The following is a 16,282-nucleotide window of genomic DNA, read 5'->3' as shown; positions in this document are numbered from 1 at the left end:
CACATGAGCCATCGGCCTGCTGTGAGTAACCTCAGGGTGTATACTCTGTAACTCACCTCCGCTGACTCTGGACCCAGGCAGACAGTGGCCACTCTTTTCTTAGCCGAGGAAGGTGCAGCAGGCAGAGCAATGGCTGAAGCCCCGCAGTCAGAGTAGTAAAAAGAAGGACAAGAGGCCATTTCTGGTGGCTCTCCAGGGCCCATTTCTTTAACTTCAAGAGCCATACCTACCTCCATAGCCCTTTGCTTTTGTTGTTGTTGAGACAGGGTCTCCCTATAGCCTGGTTGGCCTGGAACTCACTCAGAGGTCAACCTGTCTCTGCTATCTGAATGCTGGGATTAAAGGCATACACTACTACACCTGGCTTGTATGATGTTTTTTTAAAAAATAGGATCTTGCAGCTGGGGTGTGGCTGTGCACACCTTTAATCCCAGCACTCAGAGGGGAAGGCAGGCAGATATCTGTGAGTTCAAGGCCAGCCTGGTCTACAAGAACTAGATAGCTAGGACGGTTACACGGAGAAACCCTGTCTCACAAAAAAAAAAAAAAAAAAAAGTGATTTTGTTATCCACCAAGTTTACCTGAACTTTGACCTCTTTCCTGAGCCTTCTGAGCAGTGGAAATGTGGGTATTGGCTACTACAGCTGGCCACAAACCCCCTTGTATGTTTTAGCAGGCACGAGTTTCTTTCCTCTTCAATATTCTAGGGGCTGGAGAGGTGGCTCAGTGGTTAAGAATGTGTATCACTCTTCTAGTGTTCAGAGGACCAACATTCAGTTCCCAGCACCGACTTGGGGCAGCTCCCAACTGACTGAAGCTGAAGCTATCTGAAAGGAAGAACCCTCAATTGAGAAAACACCTCCATAAGATCTGACTGTAGGGCATTCTCTTCATTAGTGATTGATGAGGGATTGGGCCCACTGTGGGTGGTGCTATCCCTGGGCTGGCGGTCCTCGGTTCTATAAGAAAGCAGGCTAAGCAAGCCATAGGAGCAAGCCAGTAAGCAGCACTCCTCCATGGCCTCTGCCTCAGCTTCTGCCTCCAGGCTCCTGCCCTGTTTGAGTGTTCCTGTCCTGACTTCCTTCAATGATGAACAGAGATATAGTAATTTAAGACAAATAAATCCCTTTTTGCTTTTTGGCCACGGTGTTTTATCGCAGCAATAGAAGCCCTAACTAAGACAGCTTATGCCTGCCCTACTGCGGCGCATGTCTGGAATAATACACTATAAATGCTGTGGACATGTTGTCTGCTATAATTGTTAAGGAAAAGTACATGTATGTTGAGTAGCAGGTGCATTTTTTTCTATTTTGAATGAGTACGTAGATACAGAACCCAGAGAGGACCAAATGCACACATGACATAGAAGACTCTCTCTACACGCCAGAGTCCTGTCACATGGTCTCTGAGAAACCATCACTCTAGAAGGATTTGGAGGAGGTGGGAGCTGATGGCAAAGAGACATGAGGGAATGTTCTGGAGTCCTGGGAGCTCTCTGGAGAGTGACAGTGATCACACGGAGACATACATCTCTCAAGACTCAACTGCACACTTCAGGAAGATTCAGTTGGCTTGTGAAAAGTATGCAAATAAAGTTTGCTAAAAATACTGGCGAATTAACAGTCCATCAGAAATGGTTTAACAACAGGGAAAATTCTAAGTACACACAGGTTAAAAGAAAAAGGTTTGGGGGCTGAAAGCTTCATGGAACCCACATGCTTCAACCTGTCGCGTTGTTAGGATAACAGGCGAAACTCCAATTTGGGGACTGATGGTACTACAGACCCAATGCTAATGTCTGATCTTGTTGGCTAAATTCTAACTAAATGAGAGAATGTCCTTGCTTGTAGAAACACTAAGTTTACAGGACAGATGGCACATAATCCCAAACAGACCCGACAGCTGGGTGTGGTGGCATAGAGCTTTAGTTTCAGCTCTCAGGAGGCAGAGGCAGGTGGATCTCTGTGTGTTTGAGGACGGCTTCCTCTATATACTGAGATCCAGGCTAGCCAGGGAGTCCTGTCTCAAAACACACACGGGAAAAACAAAAACAAAAGACAAACAAACAAAAAAAACAACCAAACAAGCAAACCAACCTGAAATAAAATAATGTACCCTGCTGTAGCCTAGCCAGAGATTAAAAAATAAATTTAGAAGATCGTTCTTTTTTTTTCTTTCCAAAAAAGATTCTTCGAGACAGGGTTTCTCTATGTCACAGCCCTGGCTGTCCTGGAACTAGCTCTTGCAGATCAGGCTGGTCTTGAACTCAAAGAGATCCCCCTGTCTCTGCTTCTTGAGTGTTGGGATTAAAGGTGTGTGCCACCACCGCCTGGCTAGAAGATCATTTCAATAGATGGAGAGAAAACATTTTTAACGTGCTAACTTTCAACACAAAATAAGTAAAAGATGACATCTGTGTAGAAAGAATAGTCAAGACATTTTTTAAAAAATGAAATATTACAATCTAAAGTATATGCAAATTTAGATGAGACTTTAAAAGCTATACTCCTGATAAAAGAATACTCTTGATTAGCAACAAGACAAGGCTCCTAATTATCACCACAATAGAATGCTCCAGAGAAACTCAATGAAACAAATAGTTTAAGAGATCATAAAATTGGGGGTTGGAGGATGATTCAGTGGGTACAGAGTCATCAAGGTGAAAGTGCTCATGTAGGCGTCATGTTATGCTTTTAAATCTTTATTTTGTATCTGTGGGCATTTTGGCTGCATGTAAGACGATTACCACATGTGTAATAAATGCCCTCAGGGGCCGGATACCCTGGGACTGGGGTTATGGGTAGTTATGAGGCACCACGTGGATCCCAGAAATGGAACCGAGATCCTCTGGAAGAGCAACCAGTGCTCTTAACCACTGAGCCATCTCTCCAGCCCTACACATGTAGTTTTAAAGGTGTTTTCAAGTAACTTACCAAACAGTTTTCATGAGCAGCTATATTCTCTGATCGTGCGCAGTATAACACACTCCAGTCATGGTTTTCGGGGCAGAAGGCACAGATCTTTTTCTCCATCATTTCTGGAGCCTGACAGTCCTCTACAAATAACATCCAGGTTAAAAACAGAAAAGCATTTCATGGCCTTGCTAACTCTTCCAGTCTTAAGGAAGCCGATTTCTATGACAGTCTTAACTCCTGGAACAATGACAAAATCAGCAGTGTAAGAGGTAGTGTTTCTTGTGTGGTACAGCCACTGTTCAGTGTTCTAGACCAGTGTTGTCAACAGAAGCAGAACAAGCCACAAAGGTGGCTGTGATGTCACTGAAAAGCTTCCAGGGTCCTTACTGAATGTGTAAAATTAACAAGGAAATTCTCTGATGTCTGAGAGCTGCACTTATCTTTGGGCAGAGATGGGAATTTAGAGTGATGTTTGATACCATATCTATTTAGCAAAAATAGTAGTAGTAGGCCCACCTCTGGGACCTACGAGCTCTTGGTCAAGACTTACAGTATCAGGTATGTGCTGCCTCCTGTGGGCCTTAAGTCCAGGTAGAAATCAGTTGGCTACCCCTATAACACTTGTGCCATTATTGCACCCGTGAACATGCATTGCTGTGCTGGTTGTCATGGGAGCTTACAGTGTTCACAGCTGTGTAAGATTGTTGACTCCTTTTTTTCCCCAACAGTCTACAACTTCCAACATGGCAACTTCCACAACTATGAAAACTAGCCAATAAGGAAGAACTTCCTGGTAATTGCTTCATTTTTCTGTGTCCCTTGACTAAAAAGTGTGGCATCTTCAGCAATGGAGTCTTATTTTCAAGTTCACAACTCGTCCAAGTGTAGAGAATAAGTGTCTGTGGCATGCTCAGCCATAAATGAGACAACCACAATAACCCCCCAAGGCTCGGGAAACACTGTGGAAAAGGGGACAGAAAGATTCTAAGGTTTATAGAAACAGTGTCTTCTAGACTTGACAGAAATGCTATAATCATAAATTCAAAGCAGTTGTGTTTGCAGCTGTGGCTGCAGCTGTATTTGCAGCTGTATTTGCAGCTGTGGCTGCCTGAACAAGACCGGCACAAGATCAAAGCAGTCACAATTCTAGCTGAAATGGTGGGGGTGGGGTGGGGCAGAACTCAGGAGCATCCGCCCCATTGTCAGTTGAAGGTTTGTGGGGGAGGGTGTGGCCCCTGGTAGGTCCACCATGCTCCAGTGGGTGGCCACATACACGAGTATATGCTCAGCACAAATTGGAGATAGTAAACTAGTCCAGATGGAGAACAGATCAAGGGAAGATTTGAGAAACACAAGGCAAGGAAGGCGCAAGATAAAGGTCCCAGTAGACGTAGCAGAACACCCCAAGTCTGGATCAGAGGCCAGATATACAAAGAGAGAAATTCTACCCCACTTCCCCCAAGAGGGTTTTAGGCTTAATGTAATTTCAACCCAAATCCCAAGGTTAAAGAATTTGGAAAACGCAATTATTAGGGAACATGGGGATTGACAGTGAGGAAGCTCTGGAGAAAACAAGACAGGGTATCACACCTGCTTGATTTAGAGTCGTGTGTTCATAGAACCACTTGGATAGATGGTTAGATGAACAGGTCAAAGGACAGACAGCCTAGGCAAAAATGGGTCATACCCCACATTTGTGAATTCAGTGGCAGACACAGTGTTGCTATTCGCATTTCTTCCCTAGCAGCACTGTCTCAGCCCATTTTTTTCTATTATTATATTCTTACAGATTTATAAGAGCTTGTCACATGTTTAGAATATTATCACTTAGAGCAAGACACCTGGCAGCCTCCCCTGGCCTCTACACGTACATCAGCGGACACCCCCCAACATGTACATATATCATACACATACATAATTAGTATTTTAAAAGTCTACGTGACACTTGGGAGCTCTGTGAGTTTGAGGCTAGCCTGGTCTACAGAGTGAGTTCCAGGATGGACAAGGCTACACAGAGAAACCCTATCTTGGTGTAGGGGAGGGAGAGAGGAGAGCAATAGTCTATAGGCCTTATGTAATAAATTTAAAACTATTTTATGGGGCTGGAGAGATGGCTCAGAGGTTAAGAGCACTGGCTGTTCTTCCAGAGGTCCTGAGTTCAATTCCCAACAACCACATGGTGGCTCACAACCATCTGTAATTCTATCTGGTCCCCTCTTCTGGCATTCAGATAGAACACTGTATAAAAAATAAATAAATAAAATTTAAAAAATGAAATAATAAAACTATTTTATGATTTCTAATCTTAGGTAAGGGGGATATATTTAGAAGATAGTTAACTTTCATTTTCACAATATTAATGTGGAGTTTATTTTAAAGTACAAGATGAATATATAACTCATGGTTAGCCATGGTTGTTTCTGGTCCTGTGGCTTCTATTTTGTCCCCTGACCTCCCACTAATATTGTGCTTAATTTTTTATTAAAAATTGTGTGTGTGAGCCGGGCAATGGCCTTTAATCCCAGCACTCGGGAGGCAGAGGCAGGTGGATCTCTGTGAGTTCGAGACCAGCCTGGTCTACAGAGCTAGTTCCAGGACAGGCTCCAAAGCCACAGAGAAACCCTGTCTCGAAAAACCAAAAAAAAAAAAAAAAAAAAAAAACAAAAAAAAAAAAAAAAAAAAAAAAAAAAAAAAAAAATTGCGTGTGTGAGTGTTTTGCCTGCATGTATGCACCGCATGAATGCCTGATGTCTATTGAGGCTAGAAGAGGGCATTGGATCCCCTGGAATTGGAGTTGTTGTGATGGTTGTGAGCCAATGTGTGGGTGCTGAGAATCAAACCAGGGTCCTCTGCAAGATCAGCCAGTGCTCTTACCTCCATCGCCATCTCTCCAGCCCACTTTCAAACTTAAAAATTCAGAACCCTAGTTTTCTTGGGGACAAACCCATTCTGGTGTGCAGACACAGAGTATGGGAAGTGGCCTGGAGCCTCCTCTCTCCCTCACCCTATAGACCACGCACAGATTAGCTAAAGGAAATGTGTGCCACGTGGTTATTTGTCTAGTGGTTGCCATGTATTTTGGAGATTAGTACCCTTAGTTGTGCCATCCTCTCTGCCTGGATCAACTTTTCAAGTTTTCTGCCTATGACTGACTCTTGAGCTGAAAAAGTAGGATGGGGCTGGAGAGAGCGAGAGTGTTTGCTGTTCTCAAGGATCCAAGTTTAGTTCCCAACACTCATGTTGTAATTCCAGCTCCAGGGTCTCCACACACAAATACATAAATATGTACATACACATATCAGCCACTAGAGTGCTTGCTCAGCACACAAGAGCTCTTGTTGCTCCAGTCGAGTTCCCTGCCCCCACTCATAACCATCTCTAACTCCAGTTTCAGGGGAATCCCGATGCCTTCTTCTAAACAACAGAGGCACCAAATCCACATGTGGTACACAGACATATATTCAGGGAAGGCATTCATAGATATAAATCTTTAAAAAATGCTAGTGGGGGATGATCACCAGCTGGAATGACTCAGTCCCCTAAAAGCTTAGCTGTAGACAACTACCAAGTAAGTCAGGATGATGGTGGCCTGGGTTAAGTTTCAGGGACGGAAGGCTGCTTTTGCTGAAAATACTGACTTCACTTGGGCCAGGGATCACTGCAGGCCCTGGCGAGTGAGGGAAGGGACTGAGAAGGCTTGACATCAGTGCCTCCCTACTGGATCCTTCTTTTCTGCTTTAGCCTTGGTGTCAGATTTCTACTGGAGACACAAGGGGGGGGGGGGAGGGCTGTAATAGCCTGTCAACACCGGCCTTTGTTTCTGTTTCCTGTCCCGGAAGAGCCCTTCCTTTACATTCCTCAGTTCATGTCTTTCTAAGAGGATTCCGGGAATCTTTGGATCACAAAACTGACAATACCATGCCCTCAAGAGAAGATCATATCATCACAAGGAGACTGTCACTATGGGTAGACCTGAAACATCAGCCTGCACACCTCAGGGTTCTCAGAAACGGATGGCTACTTGCAACCCCCACAAGCTGTCCCTCGGTATTCCCCAGTTGTGCCAAACTCTTTCTCCTGTCCAGGTTTCTAGCATCCCCCATAAAGTTTACCTTCCCTTCCCAACAGCACATCTTGCGTACTAACTTTTAAAGTGCAGAGCTTCCGAACCTGTGAAGCAAAGACCCGAGAGGATGGAACCAGCCAGCCTACAAGATTCAGCCTCCTGAGGTCCCCAGTGCCTACAGCTCTCCGACTGGCTGTATGCCCAGCTCTGCCCTTGGCCACACCTTGCAGTCTCCATGGTAATCAAGGCTCCCAGGGCTGGGGAAAGGGGTAGGTGGAGAGTGGTCCCTTCCCGCTGGCCACCACCTGGTACTCACCAGCAGGGACTGGGCCACCAGCCGATGGTGTCTCTTGGGCCATGGCTATGCAGCTGTGCTCGAGGAAGTCCCACTGATAAGTTAATTTCTAGTTTTAATTTCTAGTTTCGTTTCTCTAAGTCTGAGTGGTGAGAGCAAGCAGGATGCTGGGAGGAGGTGCAAATCTGGGCAGTTTGCTTGCAGATATTCAGCTCTGAATAGTGGGGTTTTTTTTTTTTCCTTTTTTTTTTTTATGGTGTTCTCCTTTGGTAAGGGGAGCCTTAAAGTTCTAGCCTTTAAAGCTTCCCTTCAGGGTTCAATTAAAGATGCTGCCATGAATAGCTAAAGGGGGAGGGGTAAAGATCTGAGGGGTAAGAAATCTACTCAAAACAGGAATCATCTGTCCATGTTTCTTTATTCTTCTTTCTCGTTTCTATCAATTTTCCCTTACTCTTTGTTCTACCTTGTTCTACCTGTTACAAATGTTCCCGGTCATATATATTCTTAAAACCAACAATTCCCCAGCCCTAGCAGGTTCCAGGGACCCATAGAAAATCAGATAAGGGTTCTACCACCAGCACCCCCCCCACACACACACACAGAGAAAGAGAGACAGAGAGAGAGAGAGAGAGACAGAGACAGAGAGAGAGATCGAGAGAGATCGAGATCCATGGGAATGGTTAGTAGACATCCAGCGAACTTAATGGATAAAGTTAATTAAGAAAGAAATTAAATCATCCGGGGATTCTTAGAGGTAAGGTTAGTGCACTACGCTGCATTATTAGGTGGTAAATAAGGAACTAAAATGTTTATTTTCAGTAAGATTATGAACAGGGCACAGATTGTATTTTATCAGCACACTGCTTTTTTCTTCTCCAAGCATCCATAGAATCAGGTAACCAAACAACCTAAATAAAAGGCTCTTGATCGGATTAGCACATACACCAGATGCTGTAGAGAATACAGGTCTAGGTTTGGAGTTATACTTACGGCTCTAGGGGAAGAAGAGACCCAGGCTTCTAAATTAGCAGTTCTGGGGTTTGCTGTTATCAGCTGCTCTGATCGTGGGGGTTGTGGGTCTTTCTCTGGGTTGTAGTTAATTATCCCTTCTGCTGTCTTGAGAGTCCTGAACTAAAACTCATCAGTAAACTGAGGCGAAAGTGAGCCTAAGGAGTTAGGAATCTTTTGAGTGAGGTAAACCAGAGCAGCAGCTTGGACAGGTAGTAATTCTATGTCCTTAGAGATCTGTGACTATCTTAGATGGGATGCTCTATGCCTGCACACTAAGCATTGACCAAATGCCTGCAGATAAAGATAATTGTAGGAAGGCAGATCTCTACACTTAACTAGGAGAGAGGAATGAGGCCTGGCAGTAGGAAACTGTTCTGAACTAGGGAATTAATTCCCAAACATCTAACAGAAGGGAAGTCAGCTACAGCAAAAATCTATAGCAAAGGACAGCCACTTTATTCACAAAGCAATAATGCTAAAAGCCTTGCCTTTTGGTTTAGCTTTTTTCTGATAAGTTGCTCATGAAAAGATGACTGAGCAATTCCAGCGTAATGCTGCAGCTGTAGCAGCTTGGTTTCTCTGTGGATGTGATTGATGAACATCGTGGCCCAAGATAACTGAGGGGAAGAGAGGGCATTTATTTTTTGTTTGTTTGTTTTGTTTTTCGAGACAGGGTTTCTCTGTGGCTTTGGAGCCTGTCCTGGAACTAGCTCCATTAGACCAGGTTGGCCTCGAACTCACAGAGATCCGCCTGTCTCTGCTTCCCGAGTGCTGGGATTAAAGGTGTGCACCACCACCGCCCCGCTAAGAGAGGGTGTTTTTGACCAACAGTTTAGTCGTCATCAAGGGAAGACAAGGAAGAAGGCAGGAGCAGCCACGCTTTCTGGCTTGCCTCCCTTGGCTCTCTAACCTGCTTTGCAGTACAACCCACAACCACCTGCCCAGTGGTGGTGCTGCCACAGTGGCCTGTGCCCTCCTGCATCAACTAGCAGTCAGGAAAAAGTCCCTCCAATCTGATGGAGGCAAATCCTTGAAGTTCCCTCTTCCCAGGTGTGTCAAGTTGACAACCCCAAATAGTCCTCAAAAAGTTTTTTTTTTTTTTAAATAATAATGATAAGCAAAAACCACACCAGGAACCCCCACTCTTCCTGTTTTTAGCTTAAGAAACAACTGATCTGTATTTTTGAAGATTCTACCACACCCTTTGGCCTACGCAGTAGTATCTTTAAACAAAACAAAATTAAGAATCCTAGACAGAGTTGCCAGTAAGGAATCTTTACTTAACATCAATGTGGCACAAAGCACCATGCAAATCCAGACTTTTCAGTCGTGTGACAAACAGAAATATCCACGTAGGTACTAACATATAGAAAATATAATTTGAAAAGCTCAGGGCTTTGCTGGGGACTTAAAGATAAACTTCGGGGAGGTTGCACTGAGGGGACAAAGTGCAGATGGCCTGACAGAAGAAAGGGCAACTAGACAGGGCAACGGGGACAGCTTGGGCAAAATGAAAGGTCCTAGCACAGGATGGGTACAAGACACGTCCTTTCTCACACTCTTCAGAGAGAATAAATGAGCAAGGGCTGGAGAGACGGCTCAGCGGTTAAGAGCATTGCCTGCTCTTCCAAAGGTCCTGAGTTCAATTCCCGGCAACCACATGGTGGCTCACAACCATCTGTAATGAGGTCTGGTGCCCTCTCCTGGCCTTCAGGCATACACACAGACAGAATATTGTATACATAATAAATAAATAAATACTTTAAAAAAAAGAATAAATGAGCAAGCTGGGCAGTGGTGTGCACGCTTCTAATCCCAGCACTTGGGAGACAGAGGCAGGCGGAGGATTCAAGGCTAGCCTGGTATATAGAGTGAGTACCAGGACAGCCAGAGTTACACAGAGAAATCCTGTCTCAGAAAACCTAAAGAGCAAGATCTGTAATTCCGAGGAAAGCCTCTAACTTCACAGATAAAGACCATAGCAAGATTGGAGCATGTTCAGATTGAAGACCTCAGCCTTTGGCATACATATATCCAAGGAGTCTAGAATGTTTGGGTGAAACCCAACCCAGTCCTTGGCAGCCATATATCCAAAGAGTCTGGGATGTGCAGACGAAAGTTCCACCCCAAACCCCCTCTCTCCTGGGAGTTGCCTCAGTCCAGACTCTGCCCCAGAGAAAGCCCTCCAAACAATGACCTCTCCCCAGAATAGTCAAGACCTCTCCCAAAGGGTATTTAAACTGTCCCCCAGAGAATAAACACGTGGTTTTCTGGTCTTCCTTTCCAATCTCCCCTCTGCAGGGTATTTTATTAAACCTGGGCTTTTTCTAATTTGGTTTGATTTGGTCTGATTCAGATTATTGAATCGGTGGAGAGGCTTAAGGTGCAGAAACTTTAAAGAAAAAAAAAAGAGTCCTTAAAGGAACATATCCACATGACTGTTTGTATGTGCAGGTACATACACATTTAAATAGTATATTTCTATTAGTGCACATTTCAATGTGCACATGTGTGCTATGGCATACACATGGCAGTCAGTCTCTTCGGATTACAGTAATTCTCTCATATCATGTGGGTCCCAGGTGAAAGGCTTACAGCACGAGTGACCCGTGACAGTTGGCAGGTAAGGGACAGACAGATACACCATGTTTGGAAAAGAGTTTGGGTAAGGAGATATTGAGAGGGTGTAAGGGTAGGGAAGGATTATGCAGGGAGAGAGAAAGAGAGAGATGAAGGGACAGAGAGAGGAAAGAGGAGGGGGAGGAGGGAGGCTGAGGCTGTCTCTTAAGAAGGGACAGAGAAAGAGGAAGACAGAACGGAGACCAGCTTGCTTTGGCGGGAAGGGGGTATTGGGAGTGGGCAGAACTTGTCTCTTAAAGGGTGACAGGGCAGACCAACATAATTATACCACCAGGGACTGAAGTCAGGTTGTTGGGCATGGCAGCTTGTGCCTTTACTGCTGAGCCATCTCTTTGGCCCATAAGTAATATCTTAAAAGACATAACTATTACAGCTATGGACCAAAATGGGATTCTTTAAAGGATTCTCCCTGGGCATTGGGACACACACCTTTAACCGCAGTACTTGGGAAACAGACACAGGACAATTTCTATGGCTCTAAAGCCAGCTAGGGCTACACAGTAAGCCCCTGTCTCAAACAAAGAATTCTCAAAGAAGACAAGAAAGCTCTTAGAAACAAAACTCACGCCGGGCAGTCAGGGGTGGAATGTGCAAGAGAGAAAAGGCTGAGCTCGCTGCCTACCCAGACTGGATAAAATGGCAAGCCAGGTTCAGTGCAGACTGTCTCAAGGGGACGGGATGGAGATTGATAAAGTGGAACACAAAATGACCATGTTTACATAAACCAATAGAAATAAAAATTAGCAGACTAGAAAAACACAATGCAACAGATAGTTTGAAGACTGGGTACTCGTAAAGCAGAGGAGGAAGACAAAACTACAAATGAAAAGGTAAGAAATCAGAAAGTGTGTGGGGGCAGGAGGCATAAATACAGGAAGGAAGAGGGGAAGACCTTAAAATAACAGTAAGGAAGTCTGAACAAGTCCTAAGAATCATAACGTATCTGGTGAAAAGAACTATAATACACTTCAGTCTGTGCACACATGTAAGTTTAAATGGAATTTCCCCATTTGGGCTGGCAGTGTTTCCCTCAAGACTATCTAGCAAGCCCCCCAACACCACACACGGGAAGCCCTTTTAATTTGTTGGCCAGGGTTGTCCAACAGACTCCCAAAATACACAGGGTATTGCTATTGCCCTCGGTTGCTCTGAGATGAGAGGTTAAATCCCTATTGCTAAAGACACTATGCACTTCAGACATAGGTCCGAGAGAACCCAACTTAGGTCTGACTTGAGAACCTCTTTAAACTAACTTCCATGGTACCAGAAGTTTCTATGCAAGCTTTTGGAAGAGGGCAGCAACCAGCTATCTTAAAGGCTGAAGGCATGCACTTATGGAGACTGGCTGATAAACAGTATTTATTTATAGTGCTGCTTCTTGTAGGGATCAATGGAGGCCAGTAACTCAATCCTTTGTAAAACTCTTTTATAGGTTTCTGAAAAGTATTTTATCCCTTTGCTCATATGTTCCTTTCTGTACTATTCAGTAAATACAGAATAAAGCCCTCTATGGGGAACACCATACAACACACACATACACAGGTACATGGCAGACACACACAGAACAGTTGCACACAGTCTCACATGGCCGCCTAAACATAAGCTGAACAAGGACGACACCGAGACACGCCAGCACGGAAAGGGAAAAGCCCAGGTCTCAGTCCTAGACAAAGAACTGCAGGTTACTGAGGAATGCTGAAAGCAGAAGAAATAGTTTCCCTAGGGAAAACCACATCAATTGGTCATCCAATACCATCCTTGAAAACAGGTACGTACAAGTAACATTACACAGGCTGAGCAGGATGCATTTATTTATTTAGGAATGTGTATAATATATATGAATATATACAAATTCCTAAATAAACATACACACACAAGTGTAATAAAAGAAAAAGACCATGAATTTAACAGCAAGTGGTGGGGTGGTACATGGGAAGTACTGGAGAGAGAAGAGGGAAGTGGGGGGAATGATAGTTTATTATAATCACAAAAATCAAAAAGTTATAATTAAAAAGGTCACAAAGCTGGCTCGGGCTGTTACTGAAGGGGCAGAATGATAGGACTGAACTGAAAGACTCTTCTGGACATGACACGCTCTCTGCTGCGGCTGCCTGCAAAAGAGCAAACCCACCACCACCAGCCTTCTAGCATGAGGTGAGGCTTGTGAGCCCCAACCCTGAGGAGATACTCACAGTTGATGGCTTCTGGGGAAAGGAGAGTGAGTGGCACCTGATGGCCACAGGAATATATGCACAGCATAAATTGGAGTTGGGTTACTTAAAAAAAATAAAAATAAGAAAAAAAATGTAGAAATAAGAAAAATAAAAAATAAGAAAGAAAAAGTTGAGAGGGAGTGGGAAAATAGTGGATGGGTGGAGGCGAATATGACCAAAGTATATTGTATGAAATTCTCAAAGAACTAATAAAGAATTACATTAAAAAATTGGAAAGCAATTTGTAATTCTAACATTTTGGTAACTAATCCCAAAGAAGAGAAATCCTTAAATTGGTTAAGATTTTCTCATGGAAGGACAAAGTTTTCAGGCTGAAAACTCACCAAGCACCCGACAGAAGGGATGAAAACAGACGTTGTCTAGAGACAGTGCAGCAGGACAAAGGTAATACTACAAATGTCAAGTGGGTAAGAATTCCACACCCTGCCAAAACACCCAGAAAGTCTAAAACAGACATTCCAAGAGTGTATAGTCTCAAAACACTTACTTCTCAGTCTTTATTTTCAAAAGTGACTGTTTCACCCATTTTGGGGGAAAACCACAAGGAAAAGGATTAGTCTAGGCTGTCAAGTTGAGCGTGCTGCCAGTGACCAACACCAGGTACCACACTCGGGCTTTCTGAAAAACTTTCTCAAGAGGATGACATTGATAAAACAGCTTTTTCTGAGAGTCAAATGGACTCCTAAGGAAGAGCTCAAGGAGGCAGGCTGCCTCCCAACAGTCCCCTTTGGACAAGCAATTCCCAGTAACTATCCGGTCTCCTCACTTCATTTTAGTAACTTGCTGTGAATACCCACCTGCCTGCAGCGCCAACTGCTGTTTCTCTTTGTAATGGGATTCCTTTCATTCTACATAACCCAATTTTCACTAGCTTCAAGATTCCTTTACTGGTAGCTCTATCTGTGTAGAAAAAAGTAGGAATGTTCTTCCAGGTTTCTCTGCTCCTGTGGTCTTGTGCAGCTCCCACAGAGGAACTGGAAAGGAAGTTTCAGAACGACTTCCTACGGGAGTGGCTAACGGGACAATGAAGTAATAAATAACTTTGGAGGGCTGAAGATGTAGCTTTTGGTAGAGTGACTGCCTAGCATGCAGAAGGCCATGTGTTCAATTCTCAACAAGGAACAATACTTTCAATTTTAATGTGCATATAGTTAGTGCCTACGCGTTCTTCAGACTCTTGCCCCTCATGTGTCGTTCATAATGGTCAGTGAACTGTCAGGAATTTAACATCAACTTTGTAGGTTAAAGATGTAAAATTTTGTCCTTTGGGGCAACACACACACATACACAACACACACACACACACACGGCATGGTAGTGGCACATGCCTTTAATCCTAGCATTCGGGAGGCAGAGACAGGCGGATCTCTGTGAGTTTGAGACCAGCCTGGTCTACAGAGGGAGTTCCAGCACAGCCAAAGTTACAGAGAAACCTTGTCTCAAAAAACAAAACAAATCACAAAAACAATTTAGAAACATACAAATTCTATTGTAATTTTTGTCTAAATATATAAACTAGAAAGGTATAAATTATACAATGGTATGTACATAAAATATTATTTACATTCTACTCAAGTAAAGTTAAGTAACAATAACAAGTGCTACTTGATGCATATCAGAGTGTCCTTATTTTGTTTTGACCTACGTTATAGGAAATTAGATATAAAACATGAATACCCTGAGCAAGTGAAACCAAAGAATCAACCATGATTTCATTGACAACTGATATAGGTCCAGCTTGACGAGAGACGGTCAAGACAAGGTTATATTATTTTTTTCCGACACTTATTAACCCCACACTGGCAGAGGATTTCCTTTTCAGGCACGGTCCCAGCTTCATAACCATAATCCCATGTCAGTTCTGTTCTTGCTTTCACATACCTAGAAAGTAGAAATAAAAAAGAATCCTAAATCACCCTAAAGAATTCTTCCACATGAATCAACCTTGAATATGCCAATTTTCATATTCATAAAATGAACCATCCTCAAGTTGCTCTATTCTCTTTCCACACCATCTAATCATTTGACTTTTATTTGAAGCCTCCCAAAATACTATGTAACAAAGTATATCTATGAGGAATGGTGTTGTGCAAACATAAAGGCTGTGGCACACAAGCAGATGGGGTAATTCAGACTTTAAAGAAGATACAGGAAACAGGCATATTTCTTATGTGGGACAGCTGTCTTTTTTCAACTATTTTTACTTTGGGATACTAATGTTTTCCTTTGGGTGTTTTGACAATGATTTTGTGAATTAAAGCCATTTGCTATTTTTTCTCAATATTTCTTCTTGTATTTTTCTCCATTTTTTAAAAATTTTTTTATGGTTTATTTAGCTTTATTTTATGTGCATTGGTGTGAAGGTGTCAGATCCCCTGGAAATGGATTTTCAGACAGTTGTGAGCTGCCATGGGGCGCTGGGATTTGAACCCCGGTCCTCAGGAAGAGCAGTCAGTGCTCTTAACCGCTGAGCCATCTCTCCAGCCCCTCTCCTACATTTTTAAGAACTGTGGAAGACTGTACTTCTCATTCAGTGTGGTTTTGGGACTCACTGCTGCTTTGGGCTGGGAGACCCGGCAGTCAGAACCAGGAGGAACCTGCAGTAAGTTGTTAAATAAACCTTGCTGTCTGAATGGAGGGATCTGCATCCTGGGGTCCTTTAGGACTCGTCTACCTTCTGCAAAATGACTGAAGGTTTTCTCCAACATACACAATTTTATTAACTGTTATAAAAGAAAATGTTTATATTTAGTAGTAAGTCAAATTATAAAACTACATAAGGAAGTTTGTTCTAATACTATATTCTGAGTATGCACAGTAAAAATGGGAACTCTGTTGATCAAAAAAAAAGGATAAACCAGTTTTCTTCATGTTCTCCTGAACTGAACTATGCAATCTGATGTTCTCAGCCCCTTAAGAATTAACTCTAAACTGGGCGGTGGTGACGCAAGCCTTTAATCCCAGCACTCGGGAGGCAGAAGCAGGCAGAACTGTGAATCTGAGGTCAGCCTGGTCTACAAGAGTTAGTTCCAGGGCAGCCAGGGCTACACAGAGAAACCCTGTCTTGAAAAACAAACAAAAAAGCAGGGTGGTAGTGGCGCACGCCTTTAATCCCAGCACT

The 16,282-nt window shown here is 43.5% G+C and overlaps 1 protein-coding gene across 1 annotated transcript in view; it reads right to left on the bottom strand.

The window, feature by feature from the left end:
* LOC102001641 (histone-lysine N-methyltransferase SETDB2) overlaps positions 1 to 16,282 on the bottom strand; it is a 65,782-nt gene that overhangs the window by 16,221 nt on the left and 33,279 nt on the right. Inside the window, exons 14-15 of the mRNA XM_005355416.3 lie at positions 14,955 to 15,042; positions 2,934 to 3,053 (exon numbers count right to left, since the gene is read on the bottom strand). Coding sequence (XP_005355473.2) covers positions 2,934 to 3,053; positions 14,955 to 15,042 — 208 coding nt within the window. The remainder of the gene's footprint in view (positions 1 to 2,933; positions 3,054 to 14,954; positions 15,043 to 16,282) is intronic.

This window comes from Microtus ochrogaster, chromosome 17 (genome assembly GCF_000317375.1).
Source record: "Microtus ochrogaster isolate Prairie Vole_2 chromosome 17, MicOch1.0, whole genome shotgun sequence".
In the NCBI taxonomy this organism is placed as follows: domain Eukaryota; kingdom Metazoa; phylum Chordata; class Mammalia; order Rodentia; family Cricetidae; genus Microtus; species Microtus ochrogaster.
The sequence above is the reverse complement of the archived record's forward strand: the minus strand, read 5'-3'. Positions and strand labels throughout refer to the sequence as shown.